The sequence below is a fragment of the Vicia villosa genome, linkage group LG3 (assembly GCF_029867415.1).
Source record: "Vicia villosa cultivar HV-30 ecotype Madison, WI linkage group LG3, Vvil1.0, whole genome shotgun sequence".
NCBI lineage: Eukaryota > Viridiplantae > Streptophyta > Magnoliopsida > Fabales > Fabaceae > Vicia > Vicia villosa.
In genome coordinates, this window is record NC_081182.1 from 87,987,318 (window position 1) to 88,003,647 (window position 16,330).

Consider the following 16,330-nt stretch of genomic DNA (forward strand, 5'->3'; position numbering starts at 1 on the left):
TTGGATCGAACTCTAGTATTGTCGAAGGGTAGCTTCTTGGTTCGACAGTTCGACAGAGTTAAGCATGAAGTCGAAGGATTGTTCACATGCTGGTGTCGAAATGTGCATGCTGTAGTCGAAGATGGGTCTAGCATGCAGATGTCGAAGATGCTAGGGTTGTTAGCATGTTAAATTAGGTTTTAGTGTTTAAACTCTAATTTGTTAAGTTAGCTTGTTTATTAAGTTGGCTTGTGTAATGGGCCTTGCTGAAAAAGCCCATTAGTTAGTATATTAGGTTTTATTATAAATAGCATACTAGTCTCTCATCATTGCTAAGCTGCAAATCCTAATTTAGGGTGAGAGAGGTTATTTGTTATTCTTGTAAACTTGTAATCTTGTTTTAAGAGAAAGTGAAAGAATAGCAGTTATAACCAATTCTTGTGTTCTTCTTCTCTTCCCTAATTCCCTATTATACTTTGTTATTGGTATCGTTTTTCACAACAAATTGGTGCGGTGAGCGTGGATAAGATGCCTTCAACAAAGTATGAGATTGAAAAGTTCACTGGAGTGAATGATTTTGGTCTGTGGCGCTTGAAGATGAAAGCTGTACTGGTTCAGCAGGGTTGTTTGGAAGCGTTGAAGGGAGAGACAGCCATGAATGCTGCATTAACGGCAGCGGAGAAGACAACTATGACCGAGAAAGCACACAGCGCAATTCTGTTGAGCCTTGGTGATAAGGTTCTACGACAGGTATCAAAGGAGACGACGGCATCAGGGTTATGGGCGAAACTTGAAAGTTTGTATATGACCAAATCGCTGGTAAATCGACTCTACCTGAAGCAGGCTTTGTATTCATTCAAGATGGTTGAAGACAAAGTGTTGGCTGAGCAGTTGGATATGTTCAACAAGCTGATTCTTGATCTTGAAAATATCGATGTAAAGATTGATGATGAAGATCAAGCGCTGTTACTATTGTGCGCTTTGCCTCGATCACATGCTCACTTCAAAGAAACTCTCTTGTATGGAAGGGAGTCCCTGACCTTTGAAGAAGTTCAATCAGCCGTATATTCAAAGGACCTGAACGAACGAAAGGAGCATAAACCTTCGACTGTTGGTGAAGGTTTGGCCGTTAAAGGAAAATTCTTGCGAAAGAATGGTAAGTTCGACAAGAAGGGCAAAAGCCAATCGAAGTCTTACAATGGCGAAGCATCTGGCATTCGATGCTATCATTGTAAGAAGGAGGGTCACACAAGAAAGGTGTGCCCTGAACGCCTGAAAGATCATGGAGGTAAGGATAATGGCAATGCAGCCATTGTTCAAGATGATTTCGAATCATTTGATGTTCTTGTGGTTTCAAGCAGTGACTCAAGAAGAGAGTGGATTATGAATTCAGGTTGCACTTGGCACATGACTCCAAACAAAGACTTGTTCGAGGAATTATGTGATCAAGATGGTGGATCAGTATTGCTGGGAAACAACAAGGCTTGCAAGATTGCAGGTGTAAGATCTGTGAGATTCAAGCTCCATGATGAGTCAATAAGGTTGTTGACTGAAGTCAGGTATGTTCCTGATTTGAAGAGAAATTTGCTTTCTCTTGGTGAATTCGACAAGAAAGGATATGTTTTCCAAGGAGAGAAAAGTATCCTAAGAGTCATGAAGGGGTCGAAGGAAGTCTTGAGAGGCGTGAAGAAACAAGGCTTGTATACCCTTGAGGCTGAAGTTGTAAGTGGTTCGACAAATGTTGTATCCACGAAACCTTTGTCGAAGACAGAAATCTGGCACATGAGATTGGGCCATGTCAGTGAAAGGGGTCTGGTCGAATTTGGGAAACAAAATCTGCTTGGTGGAGACAAAGTCGAAAAGCTGAAGTTTTGTGAACCCTGTGTACTTGGAAAATCTTGCAGAGTGAAGTTCAACAAAGGCAAACAAAGAACACATGGATCCCTTGATTACATCCATGCTGATCTTTGGGGGCCTGCAAGGTGTGCATCACATTCAGGAGCAAGGTATTTTCTATCCATAGTAGATGATTATTCTAGAAAATTATGGGTATTCATCCAGAAGACTAAGGATGAAACTTTTGAGAATTTCAAAAGTTGGAAGACTCTGGTTGAAAATCAGACTGGCAGGAAGGTCAAGAGGTTGAGAACCGACAATGGCCTTGAATTTTGCAATGAGGCATTCGACAGTTTTTGTGCTGCCTCTGGTATTGCAAGGCATAGAACTACTGCAGGTACTCCACAGCAAAATGGTTTGGCTGAAAGGTTTAATCGAACTATTTTGGAGAGAGTCAGATGCATGTTGACTAGTGCGGGGTTAACAAAGGTGTTCTGGGCTGAGGCTGTTTCGACAGCAACATATCTGATAAACAGATGTCCTTCGACAGCGTTAGATATGAAGACACCTGAAGAAGTTTGGTCGGGACATCCACCAGATCTCGACAAACTGAGAGTATTTGGCTGCGTAGCCTATGCTCACATTAGGCAAGACAAGGTCGAACCTAGAGCTCTGAAATGCATGTTCATGGGATACCCTGAAGGAGTCAAAGCTTATAGGCTATGGTGCCTAGAGCCAGGTCACAGGAGGTGTATCACCAGTCGAGATGTAGTTTTCAATGAAGCTGAAATGGCTTTTAAGAAAATTGATGATGTTGGTCGAAGTACAGAAACATCTGACGAAGAGCTGGAACAGGTAGAGATTCCTGTTGAGGTGGAGCATGTTGATGCTGAATTGCATATCCCAGATGAAGTCGAAGAAGAAGCAGAAGATGCTGAAGTTGAGGAAACTGACGATGACTACCTATTGTCGAGAGATAGGTCGAGAAGAGTCATCAAGCCACCTCAAAGACTTGGATATGCAGATCTTATAGCTTATGCCTTAATCTCTGCAAGTGAGGTTCTAGACGAAGAACCTAGAGACTATAAGGAAGTTATGAGGAGTCGAAATAAGACTGAATGGCTGAAGGCCATGGATGATGAGATAAAATCTCTTCATGATAATCATACCTGGGAACTGATCAAGAAACCTGCTGGGGCAAGGTTAGTCAGCTGTAAATGGATTTTCAAAGTTAAGGAAGGAATTGAAGGAGTGACGTCGAAAAGATACAAGGCAAGGTTAGTTGCAAGGGGTTTCACTCAGAAAGAAGGTGTCGACTTCAATGATGTGTTTTCTCCTGTTGTGAAGCATAGGTCCATTCGAATGTTGCTTGCCATGGTGGCACAGTTCGATCTTGAACTGAAACAAATGGATGTGAAGACTGCGTTCTTGTATGGTGATTTAGATGAAACGATCCTGATGAGGCAACCTGAAGGGTATGTCGAAAAGGGGAAGGAAGATTATGTGTGCGAGTTAAAGAGATCTTTGTATGGGCTGAAACAATCTCCTCGACAGTGGAATAGGAGATTCGACAAGTTCATGGCACGCATAAGTTTCATTAGAAGTCAGTTCGACCACTGCGTTTACTTTAGATTTCGACCTGGTAATTCATTTGTTATTTTGTTGCTTTATGTGGATGATATTCTCATAGCAAGCAACAATGTCGAAGATGTGATGAGGGTGAAGGCTGAACTCAATAAGGAGTTCGATATGAAGGATCTGGGAGCTGCTTCCAGGATTCTTGGAATTGACATTCGAAGAGATAGAAAGAAGTCAAAGTTATGCTTATCTCAAAAGGCATATCTACGGAAGATTCTTGAAAAGTTTGGTATGTCGAATTCGAAGCCAGTTGTGACTCCAACAAACCCTCAATTCAAGCTGAGTATTGATCAGTGTCCCAGTACTGATGTCGAAAGAGCCTATATGAATAGCATTCCGTATGCTAATATAGTTGGTTCATTGATGTATGCTATGGTTTGTACTAGACCCGACATAGCATACGCAGTAAGTCTTGTAAGCAGGTACATGGCGAATCCTGGAAAGGCTCACTGGCAAGCATTGAAGTGGATTTTAAGGTACATAAATGGGTCTCTGAATAGAGTCCTAATTTATGGTGGAGCCTTGGGTGAAGATAGTAAAGCAGTAATAGAAGGATATGTCGACTCTGATTATGCAGGTTGTATGGATTCCAGAAAATCTATTTCTGGATATGTTTTCACTATGTTTGGCACTGCAATTAGTTGGAAAGCAACACTTCAGAAGGTTGTTGCTCTATCAACCACTGAAGCGGAGTATATTTCCCTAACTGAAGCTGTGAAAGAAGCATTATGGCTTGAAGGTTTTGCGAAGGAGATAAAACTTCAAGGTCGAGGTATCACTGTTAAATGTGATAGTCAAAGTGCAATACACCTGTCGAAGAATTCAGCCTATCATGAGCGAACTAAGCACATTGATGTGAGGCTGCATTTCGTCAGAGGAGTAATCGAGCATGGAGAAGTCCAGGTGCTGAAGGTTTCGACTGAAGACAATGCTGCTGATATGATCACCAAGACATTGCCGAGTTGCAAGTTTTTCCACTGTATGCAGTTGATAAAGCTGCATGAAGAAAGCTAGTTTGTTCCTTGACGTTGTAGAGTTAGGTCCAAGGTGGAGATTTGTGAGATATTGGATCGAACTCTAGTATTGTCGAAGGGTAGCTTCTTGGTTCGACAGTTCGACAGAGTTAAGCATGAAGTCGAAGGATTGTTCACATGCTGGTGTCGAAATGTGCATGCTGTAGTCGAAGATGGGTCTAGCATGCAGATGTCGAAGATGCTAGGGTTGTTAGCATGTTAAATTAGGTTTTAGTGTTTAAACTCTAATTTGTTAAGTTAGCTTGTTTATTAAGTTGGCTTGTGTAATGGGCCTTGCTGAAAAAGCCCATTAGTTAGTATGTTAGGTTTTATTATAAATAGCATACTAGTCTCTCATCATTGCTAAGCTGCAAATCCTAATTTAGGGTGAGAGAGGTTATTTGTTATTCTTGTAAACTTGTAATCTTGTTTTAAGAGAAAGTGAAAGAATAGCAATTATAACCAATTCTTGTGTTCTTCTTCTCTTCCCTAATTCCCTATTATACTTTGTTATTGGTATCGTTTTTCACAACAGTCGTGAATATTAAGAATTTAACCGGAAATTAGATAACTGGTAGTGACGCGGAATGTATCCGAATAATTAGAGAATATTAGGTGAATAATTTTGGTTAGTTGATAGTGGATTAGTGAGTTAATTAGAAGACTAATTTATAGAGGATTATGAGACTAATTTGAATTGACTTAATGAATCGAATTGTTTTGATATACCGAAACATGATGATTTTGTTAACATATGAACTTATATGTTTGTCGTGATATACCGAAGCATGGAGATGTTGTTTTGATAATTAACATGACATCTAATTTAGTTAAATGTTAATTGGAAGTTGATTCGGTTTACTTGATAAATTTGCATGTTGAGATTATTTTACGAACCGACCGAAAATTGTGATTTTGGTTTGAATGCCTTTGTTGCGAATAATGTTGTGATTGTCAATATGTTTATTAATGTTCATTGTATGTGATTAGCCTTATGGCATGAACCCTAGCGAGTTGTCGTTAGTTTAGTCGATTTCGACGATGATTGTGATAGTCCTGATGTTGTATATATTTGTGATGATAATTTTGTGACTAAGTGAAGATGAAATATTATGGTGATGTGAATTACCTCGTTTAATGGTAATTGATTGTGATATAGGCTTATGCCTCGTGACGATATGTGATTGTGATGAGTATGATGTGTTGTCTTGTTTGTCGAGTCACATTTCATATGCATACTCTGTGACGGCCTGGATTGGCAAACTAGTGACGAAGGCTTATGCCTTGTGCCTCTGAATTGGGTAATTGGTGACGGGGGCTGAAGCTCCGATTGGTACCACATGCATATGCACGAGTCGTGTCTCATGATGTCTTTTGTGATGTATGTGTTGCGATGTTTGGTGATTTGATTTGCGACGTTTATGATGCGATGTTTTGTGAATATATGTATGACTTATATGCGATGTTTGTGAATATATGTATGACTTATATGTGATGTTTGTGAATACATGGGTGGCTTATACGTGATCTTTTGTGATGTTGTGAAGTATTGTGGCTTGTTGTGCGATGAAAAGTATGTGAGATCTATGAATTGTGAAAGTGTGATGTGTATGGTAACTGCTAATACTTGTGATGTGATAACTATATATGTCTGAATCCTAATATACAATTTATCATGCGCTCACTTATATGATTTGATATCTCACCCTTCTCTCTTGTTCGCCGTTGCCTTTATATTGGTAACGTGCAGGTGTTCGAGTATGAAGATTTAGTTATTGTTAATCGAGTCGGTTGTCGCTCTGATACGTAGCACTCGGGGGGATGATTTATAATGTTTATGATGTTGTTGTTTATTGTTTTATCTTAGCTGGATAATATGTTATTGACTCTAGGATTGAGAACTATGATTCCGCCATGTTCTAATAAAAGAAGTTATTCTGTTTTGAAAAGTATTATATGATGAGTATTTGTTTAGTTGGTTAAAGAAAGTGCTATGTATCCGCTAAATGCGATAAAGTGATTTGTTATGAAGTGAATGTGACGCCTCATTTAATTGTCGAGAAATTTTGAAACTCTGATTCTTGTATAATTGTCGGGTAGAAATGGGGTGTTACACTTGTGGTTTTATTGACGTATGTATTTTGATTATATTTTTGCATTTTATTTTGATTATGTATTTGACGATATTTAGATGATCTATACGATGTACTCTTTTGTTGTACTATATTCCATTGTCTTTAAATTGTAGTACTTCGATGTACTATAATTTGATATTTTTGTTAAAAATATTGGTGTTTTGGAGTGAAATAACACTGATTTATAATATAGCAGAATGTTCCGTAGGTATATTTACGAAACACTCTATTTTTAACACGTTTTGTAGATACATCTACGGAAGATTCACTGTTTCCCAACGTTCACTATGTTTTTTAACGCTTCCGTAGATCTACATACGAAAAAAATTAAAAATTTTAATTAAAAAGATGCTTCCGGAGGTGTATCTATGAAAGCAGGGAGCATAATTGAAATTTCGCCAGACGACTAAGAATATTAATGGGTGCATTGAAATATTCTCTAAATTAATTAGATAATTTTTCTATAATTAGGGGTAATTAAGTGTTTTCCTTAGTTTAGGTAAGTTATTATCATAGTAATTTTTTTAACCCATTTCTCAACTAGACGTAGTTTTTAATGTAAAACGACACTGCTTCAAAAAAGAAAATGCAAAACGACGTAGAGAAAAACGTCTAAAACGGATTTATTATTTTTGTTTTCTTTCTCCATCAGTCTAGATCTTTTATTCACCGTTGGATCTGATACTCGTTCGAAGCCGGTTTACATGAACTGCCCTAACGCGAATGTCGTTCATATGTCAGAACAACGTAAAACGACGACGCGTTACCCTCACAGTACTGTTATCCATCACAAACACGTTCTTCTGTTCTTTCACTCTTCTCTCTCTGAGAAGACCAAAGAAAAAAAGAGAAATGGAAGTAGCACTAGCACATGTCCTATCTCAAGATTCCCAATCCCAAACCCTAAAATAACAAAAATCCATAAATACCCCTCCCTCTTCATAAACCAAACCTTTCTTTCTAATCTCGCATTTCTCTCATTTCTAGTATAAAACCAAAAAACTCCGAGAAAGTGAGAACACTACTCCAACGATAATCGCACATTGCAATCGCGAAACCCAAACGATTCGATTCGATTCGATTCGATTCTCCATTTCCTTACTTCTCAAGTTTCAATCGGTACGTTGCTTCTCTTTTCTTCATTCTCTTTTCCTTTTTCGTTTTCTTATCGATTCGTTCTTTTGTTCTCTAATCGTAATCATGTTAACGAACCTAGGGTTAGGGTTGTGGTTAGGGTTTTTGTTAGTAGTTATTCAGTTGATCCTACTAATGTTGCTATTGAGTTCGATTGCGGTGTTGTTAATTGTTCGCTATTGATTGCTTTTGTTGTTGTTGTTGCTGTGTTGATGATCGGTTTTTGGTTTTGTGTCGTGTTGTTCAGCAGCTTACTGTACTATATGCTTCCTAGAAAGAGACACTGCGAAGGAGTGGTTGTGGAAGAGGCAGCTACTGCTAGTTTTCTTCCGAAGAAGAAGAATCTGATTGTTGCGGCCGGGACTGAGGATTCGGTTGTGAATAGCGACCGGAGTCTAAGCGGTAGTAGTAATAACAACAACAATAGTGACACGACTCTTGAACAAGGGACCTACGTCATGACTTTGGGAGATACTAATCCGACGGATATTGATGAGGATCTGCATAGCCGGCAGCTTGCTGTGTATGGTCGAGAAACCATGCGTAGGCTCTTTGGGGCTAGGGTTCTTGTGTCTGGGATGCAGGGTCTTGGCGCGGAGATTGGTATGTTGTCCCTGATCACGTATCTTTGTTGATTGCTTTTTAAGCTGTTGTTGTTACTTCAATATATATTATATCAAATGCTTGATGCATGGATATAGTTTTTGTATAACTCCGGATGAGTATTCCTGCGACATTTCTTGTAGCTTTCACCTCTGCTTCTTAGATAATGAGAATTGTTTATAAAAGTTATGATTTGGTAATTAACTTTCACTGCAACCTGGAAAATGGAGCCTGTGATTGAGATATCAATGAATATATTCTTGCAATTTATTGTATATGGTGAGAGATTTCAATACATAATAATTTAATGCTCTCCAAGTTTGTCTTGCAATTTTTACATTGCTAACTTAGGCAATCGATTTGGCATATGTACCTCCATACACTGCTTCTGTAATTTAATGTTTTGTATCTTCTTTTGGTGGTATTGATATCTCAATTCAGTAATCATTCGTGTTATATCTTCTTTTGGCTAATTAAAATTTTTATAATACATAGTGATACTTGAACAATTCTATTTATGTTGTGTTATTTAAGTTGATATTTAAGTTCAATTTCAAGAACGATAGTCCCAAAATATTTGATCTTCTTTTCTATTCTAATAAAGTTAAACCACCTGCAGCGAAGAATCTCATTCTTGCTGGTGTCAAGTCTGTTACCTTGCATGATGTGGGAACTGTTGAGCTATGGGACCTGTCTAGCAATTTTGTGTTTTCAGAGAAGGATGTTGGCAAAAACAGAGCATTGGTTTCTGTTGGTAAGTTGCAGGAGCTGAACAATGCAGTGGTTGTGCAAAGCTTGACATCTGAGCTGACAAAAGAGCAACTTGCTGATTTCCAAGTATAACTACTGCTTACTCTTCACACACACATATATGTTTGTCTGTGTATTTATTCTTTATTTCTGGAGATTATAATTTTATTTATTCATGGTTTTTGAAAGGGCAATGTAGCTGTTAAAAATGTTGTCACATCTAGTATGCTAGTAGCTATTATTGTTATTTAGACAATTTGTTTATAAAACTTTCTATTTTCTCATAGCTTATAAAACTACAGACATACACACCTTTCTGTATAGTTGATTTGTTGCTCCTTTCCATCAAGTTCTGCTGAGTTGTTTTGCATATTTGTGTTGTTTAATAGCAACTATAATAGCACTGTCACATAGTGGAATGTGGACAAACCACCGCTGCTCCCCCTTGTGCCATTCAGTACAAAAATGTTGTCATATAGTGGCTACAGTGGCATTATTGCGTAGTAGAATTATAACAATCCTCTATTTTTTGCTACCGTGATTGACAATATTGCCTAATTCCGAAGTATATGTTATATACCCTATAATTGTTGGATAATGGTGTCATTTTTTTATGAAGTTTGTGCTTTCATAAGTAGTTTATTTAGATCAGATTTAAACTGGATATATGTATTTACAGAGTTGTATATTTTCTATTTTTGTAGGCTGTTGTTTTTACCGATGTTAATCTTGAGAAAGCCATTGAGTTCAATGATTACTGTCACAGCCATCAGCCTCCTATTGCTTTTATTAAAACTGAAGTTAGAGGCCTTTTTGGTTCTGTCTTCTGTGACTTTGGGCCTGAGTTTACTGTTTTTGATGTTGATGGAGAGGAACCCCATACTGGCATAGTTGCATCTGTCAGTAATGACAATCCTGCTCTAGTATCCTTTGTTGATGACGAGAGGCTTGAGTTTCAGGATGGAGATTTTGTTGTATTCTCTGAGGTTCATGGCATGAAGGAATTGAATGACGGAAAGCCAAGGAAGATTACAAATGCTAGAGCTTATTCATTTAACCTTGAAGAAGACACCACAAATTATGGTAGCTATGAAAAAGGTGGTATTGTCACACAAGTCAAGCAACAAAAGGTATTGAACTTTAAGCCACTGAGGGAAGCACTCAGTGATCCAGGTGATTTTCTTCTGAGTGATTTTTCAAAGTTTGATCGCCCACCTCTCCTTCACTTAGCATTCCAGGCTTTGGATAAGTTCATTTCTGAGCTAGGCCGCTTCCCTGTTCCTGGAGTAGAGGATGATGCTCAAAAGCTTATAGCCATTGCTAGTAATATGAATGACAGCTCAGGTGATGAGAAAATAGACGATATAAATCCAAAACTTTTGCGACAATTTGCCTTTGGGGCTAGGGCTGTACTGAACCCTATGTCTGCCATGTTTGGTGGAATTGTTGGACAAGAGGTTGTCAAAGCATGCTCTGGGAAGTTTCATCCTCTTTTTCAAGTACGTATGTTTTTAACTGTTTCATTATATTCTCTGCTATTTTAGAACACTGTAAATGAAGTTTCATCCTCTATGTACTTGTTGGACAAAACAATCTTTATCCAATCCGGTTTCTAAACAAATTGACCACCTTTCAGGCAGTTGAGCAAGACATGTGATGAACTTTATTGTTCTTGTAAATGAAACTTTTGGCTATGACATTCCTATAACAATGTATTGCCTGTGATATATCTCATAGGCATGTGTTTCATATGTTTTTTAATGATTAATATATTTTGATGTATTGTTTAAAATAAATGATTTAGTATTTTAATTTGAAACATGTTTTTGCAAAATTATTTTTAATATAAGTGCAGTTTACTTAATTTTTGTAATCGTTGAAACAAAATTTTGAAGAATTGCTTAAAGTTGATGTAGCATTGTGGGTCACTTAAAATTGGTTAGGCAACCAGGAACGGGTTGCTTATTTTTGTTTCATTGTAGATGCTCCCATCAACATCTGTCATCCCGTCCATTTGCATTCATCCTTTATGAAGAGGGCCTTGGTGTTTGGTACTATTAGCTACTCAGGTGACAACAACATCATTGTAGTGTTATAGATATTTATTCTGTAAGGATGAGTTAGGTCAAACTTTAATATGGTATCAGAGCCTATCGATTGGACCATGGGCTGCCCACCATTAATATCCACGCACCAAGCCCAAAAGAGTGCTGGGCGTGAGGGGGTGTATTAGGAAGATCCTAAAGTCCCACATTGGTGATAGAGCATTGAAAGAGTATATATAGAGGGACACTCCTCACCTTACCAACCAGTTTTGTAAGGATGAGTTAGGTCAAACTCTAATAATTTAAACAAGTTTAGGAAAATACAGATAATAGCCAAATAAGATTTAATATAAATTGAGTCAGACAAACTAGAGGTAGTCAAACAACCAGAGGTAGAGAGGAAGACCTGGTAAAACTATAAGAAAAGCTAGATCTCGGGATTAACAAGTTGGATAGAAACAGTCTTTGATAGATTATTATGGTGTAATTTGATCCATGTTGCCAACCACCAAAGCTTATCACACTAAGTAGGTCCGGCTTCATGTATCAAACGACGCCATCATGTTCCATCAAATTTCACACTTCTATCAACCTCAGTAGTGTAATAGACATGGTGAATTTAGAGTGTGTTTGGATGAAGCATTTTAACGAGGGAAAGTAATGTTTTGAGGGAATTTAAAATGATTTGACCAAAATCCATTGTTTGGATACAAAAATGAAGAATTGTTAAAATGATGGAAATTTATGGAGTATTTCATCTAAGTTAAATTTAATCATTTTGAAATGACACCAAAAACCAAAGAATTTGAAATTCCTCTCATGTTTCATAGAATGTATTTGTTATTATTATTCCTTCAAATTTTATAAATTGGTCCTCATATTTTCCAAAATTATAAAATTGACCCCAAAAATTTTTAAAAAATTGCAAATTGGTCCTTGATAATTTTTAAAATTTACAATTTGGTCCTTCAAATTTTTAAAAATTGCAATTTGGTCCCTACTTTTCAATTTTTTAATTTGGTCCTAAAAATTTATATTTTATAAAAAATGACCCAAAAAATCTAACAATGAATTACCTTAATACTTCATCCAAACAAAATAATTTAAAATGAATGGATTTCAATTGAATCATTTGAATTGCTTTGAATTTTAAATTCCCTTAAAATTTCTAATTACCTCATCCAAACACACTCTTAAGGAAATAAGAACAAAGGAGATAAAGTGAAATAGTTGTTGTGGTGGGCTTAAGTCCATCATATCTGAACCACAGTTAACAGTAGCTCACTATAGAAGAAGACTGTCCCCTGGCAGCTATTATGGCCACTTGTTGGCAATTGTCTGGGGAATAGTCAAATTTAATTTTCATTGAATTTGACATGATGTGATATGAATGTCTCCGTTTTTCCTGCTGTCTGACATATTGCTTGGTGGCATCTTTTTGGGCTAATCTCTCAATTTTCTACACTCATTACTCTCCATACTCCTGCTTCTTATGCCAATGCAATGCTTTGTTTACTTGTTCTCTGTTAATGTCAAACCCAGTTTCTGTTTTGACTATTAATTTTTTGGGTTTTCACGCATCAAGTTCATGCTGTGAATGATTAATTATCTCTGTGGTTCCTTTTTTTTTTTTTTGTGAGCATTTATAAATGTTTATTGTTTATCTTGTTATTGTCGATATAAATTATCCAAATTTATGGCATTTATAGTATCTGGTATACATACCCCCTTCTATACGCCATGGTGTTTTTGGGATCTGTGTGCCATAATCCAATAATAATATAAGTGAATTATGTTTAAATTGTTTAGGAGTCTAATACTTATTTGCATTTTGCCATTCCCTCTTAATAAGAATTTTTTAAGCTTGTTATAATTCACTTCGTCATTTGTTATGACCTACGTTATTAATTTTTGTTTAAACTTTTGTTCCTCTGCAGTTTTTCTATTTTGATTCTGTGGAATCACTTCCTTCAGAACCACTGGACTCTGATGATTTCAGAGCAGTTAATAGTCGTTATGATGCACAGATTTCAGTTTTTGGACGGAAGTTACAAAAAAAATTAGAGGATTCTCAAGTGTTTGTTGTTGGCTCTGGTGCTTTGGGGTGTGAATTTTTGAAAAATCTTGCTCTTATGGGGGTTTCTTGTGGAGATCAGGGAAAGCTAACAATTACTGATGATGATGTGATAGAAAAGAGCAATCTAAGCAGACAGTTCCTCTTTCGTGATTGGAATATTGGACAGGCCAAGTCCACAGTTGCTGCTTCAGCTGCGGCATCTATAAATCCTAGTTTTCATATTGAAGCTCTACAAAATCGTGTCAGTGCTGAAACTGAAAATGTGTTTCATGATACCTTCTGGGAAAACTTGGGTGTTGTGATAAATGCGCTGGACAATGTGAATGCAAGACTGTACGTTGATCAGAGATGCTTGTATTTCCAAAAGCCTCTTCTTGAGTCTGGGACTCTTGGAGCAAAATGCAATACCCAGATGGTCGTACCCCATCTGACAGAAAACTATGGTGCGTCAAGAGATCCTCCTGAGAAACAGGCACCAATGTGTACTGTGCACTCATTCCCACACAATATTGACCATTGCTTGACATGGGCGCGATCAGAGTTTGACGGATTGCTTGAGAAAACTCCAGCAGAAGTGAATACATATTTGTCCAAACCAAGTGAATATACTACTGCAATGAGGAAAGCTGGGGATGCTCAAGCAAGGGATAATTTGGAGCGTGTTCTTGATTACCTGGACAAGGATAAATGTGAAACTTTTGAAGATTGTATTACCTGGGCGCGGCTGAAGTACGTGCCTATTATAATTTCTGCTCATGTTCTCTTTTAGTAATGTTATGGGAGCATATTAATTCCTGTCCATTTATAACCATTTTTATCTACAGGTTTGAAGATTATTTTGCTAACCGGGTGAAGCAGTTGGCCTTTACTTTTCCTGAAGATGCTGTAACTAGTACCGGAGCTCCTTTCTGGTCTGCACCAAAAAGATTTCCCCGTCCACTGCAGTTTTCGACCTCTGATCTGAGTCATCTAAATTTTGTGATCGCTGCTGCTATTTTACGCGCAGAAACTTTTGGTATAACAATCCCTGACTGGGTTAAGAACTCTAGGAAGGTGGCTGATGCAGTTGATAGGGTGATTGTACCTGACTTTCAGCCTAAGGAAGGTGTGAAAGTAGTGACAGACGAGAAGGCCACTAGTCTCTCCGCTGCATCTGTAGATGATGCAAAAGTTATTAATGATCTAATAATCAAGTTAGAGAGGTGCCGGTCAAATTTGGCCCCTACATTCAGGATGAATCCGATTCAGTTTGAGAAGGTTTGTTTTTCCTCCATTACAATTGCAACTAGCTAAATAGCCTCTTGCTAGTTAAGGTGTTTGTATTCTTGGAATTTATGTTCATATGTTACAGTTGCATTTAAAAATTCTGGATTTGGTAGGGTTTGATTTTTTTGTATGGGAAATGCTAACAAGTGCCCCAGGGGCACTCTTTAATAGCTTTAAAAAGTAAGTTTTTCTTGGAAATATGCGTAATTAATGCATCGAAAATTGAAATGGTGAACTTTTGAAAGAATATTTTCTTTATTTAGAATGCTTAAAGAGTGCCCCTGGGGCACTCGTTAGCATGACCCTTTTTGTATTTGCTTGAAATTGGATTGTCACTCGAGTATATGAATGGACCTTTCATTCTGCATGAGTTCAATTTTTTTTATATAATTTTTATAAACTAAGAAATTGACTTCCTGCTAAAAAACTGCAGGATGATGATACAAACTACCATATGGATGTGATTGCCGGACTTGCAAATATGAGGGCTCGGAATTACAGCATTCCCGAGGTTGACAAGCTTAAAGCCAAATTTATTGCTGGAAGAATTATTCCTGCAATTGCAACCTCAACTGCCATGGCCACTGGTCTTGTCTGCTTGGAGCTGTACAAAGTTTTGGACGGGGGCCACAAAGTTGAAGACTATAGAAATACATTTGCAAACTTAGCATTGCCTCTTTTTTCAATGGCTGAGCCAGTCCCACCAAAGGTTATTAAACATCAAGAGTTGAGTTGGACAGTTTGGGACAGATGGAGTCTGGGAAACAACCCTACCCTGAGGGAAGTTCTTCAGTGGCTGAAGACTAAAGGCTTGAATGCTTATAGTATTTCATGTGGAAATTGTTTGCTCTATAATAGCATGTTTCCAAGGCATAAAGAGCGATTAGACAAGAAGATAGTAGATCTGGGAAGGGAAGTAGCTAAGTTGGAGATCCCTCCATACCGTCGTCATTTGGATGTGGTTGTTGCATGTGAAGATGAGGATGATAATGATGTTGATATCCCTCTAGTATCCATTTATTTCCGTTAGGTTGATTTCATCTTTTAAGATTTAGGCTGAAAGATAGCATGTTTGACTCATGCTACATATTCATAATGATACGCAGACGCAACATTGTTGAATGTTTCACATAGTTCTTATATGAATTCAATAGCAACTTTCAATCAATCCTTGTGTTATTGTCTTTGCTTGTTTTTGGCTTGCTCTTCCTTTAACATTGTTGCTATTTTTTTTGACAAAGTATCTAATGGCTTGTCACTTTATCTGCATGTGATCCATTTATTGGTTGCAGTGCTTTTTTGTTTTTTCCTACTCAAAAGCAGCAGTTTTTTTGGTCTACGGCCAGATGTTTGAATCATTTTACCCTATATTAACTGATAACCCGCCTCTATTGTCATTGATTTCAAACAAACATTTCCATGTTTCAGGATTGCTCTTTTGTTCACTTCATTTTTTTTTTTTTGTAGAAATGGCACTGCTTCCATTAACATTCAACACATTTTTTCTCTTGTTGTATACTTATACTTGTCTTTTTGTGTTTCAGTCTTGTTCTCTTATTTGTTTGACATAAATGAAAACACATCTGGTTCTTTAATTCAACTATATGATATGATTTCATTGTAACTTCTTTGTTAAGTAGTATTTAAAGTTTCATGTACACTTGGTTTGATAATGGAATTGTTTTGGATACAAATAGAGAATTCGTTAAAAAAAATTAAAGGATCAACACAATGTGAACATGACAAAAATAGACTTTGTCAACTATGATAATTGGATTGGTATGTTTCCTAACTAACCACACAATCAAGTTTGGATACAAAATTGGCATGTTAAAGTTTAAATTCATGGAATAA

General features: G+C 37.2%; 1 protein-coding gene across 2 annotated transcripts; it reads left to right on the forward strand.

Annotated features, from left to right (window-relative positions):
- Positions 1-7,361: 7,361 nt before the first annotated feature.
- Positions 7,362-15,644, forward strand: LOC131662138 (ubiquitin-activating enzyme E1 1-like). 2 transcript variants are annotated; one of them, XM_058931838.1, is made up of 7 exons: positions 7,362-7,720; positions 7,983-8,338; positions 8,958-9,175; positions 9,793-10,587; positions 13,071-13,939; positions 14,035-14,467; positions 14,910-15,644. In XM_058931838.1, exons 2-7 carry the CDS (start codon positions 7,999-8,001, stop codon positions 15,504-15,506), a joined length of 3,252 nt encoding a protein of 1,083 aa, XP_058787821.1. In that variant the 5' UTR covers positions 7,362-7,720; positions 7,983-7,998; the 3' UTR covers positions 15,507-15,644. The 2 variants fall into 2 exon arrangements, with proteins under 2 accessions (XP_058787821.1, XP_058787820.1); XM_058931837.1 differs by having other exon boundaries at positions 7,986-8,338.
- Positions 15,645-16,330: the final 686 nt, after the last annotated feature.

What these genes read in the sequence shown, in the direction of transcription:
- LOC131662138 (XM_058931838.1), top strand. Translation starts at nt 7,999, where the DNA reads ATGCTTCCTAGAAAGAGACACTGCGAAGGAGTGGTTGTGGAAGAGGCA. An exon ending in GGGTCTTGGCGCGGAGATTG is followed by an intron (nt 8,339 to 8,957) that starts GTATGTTGTCCC and finishes AACCACCTGCAG; the next exon opens with CGAAGAATCTCATTCTTGCT. An exon ending in ATCCGATTCAGTTTGAGAAG is followed by an intron (nt 14,468 to 14,909) that starts GTTTGTTTTTCC and finishes AAAAAACTGCAG; the next exon opens with GATGATGATACAAACTACCA.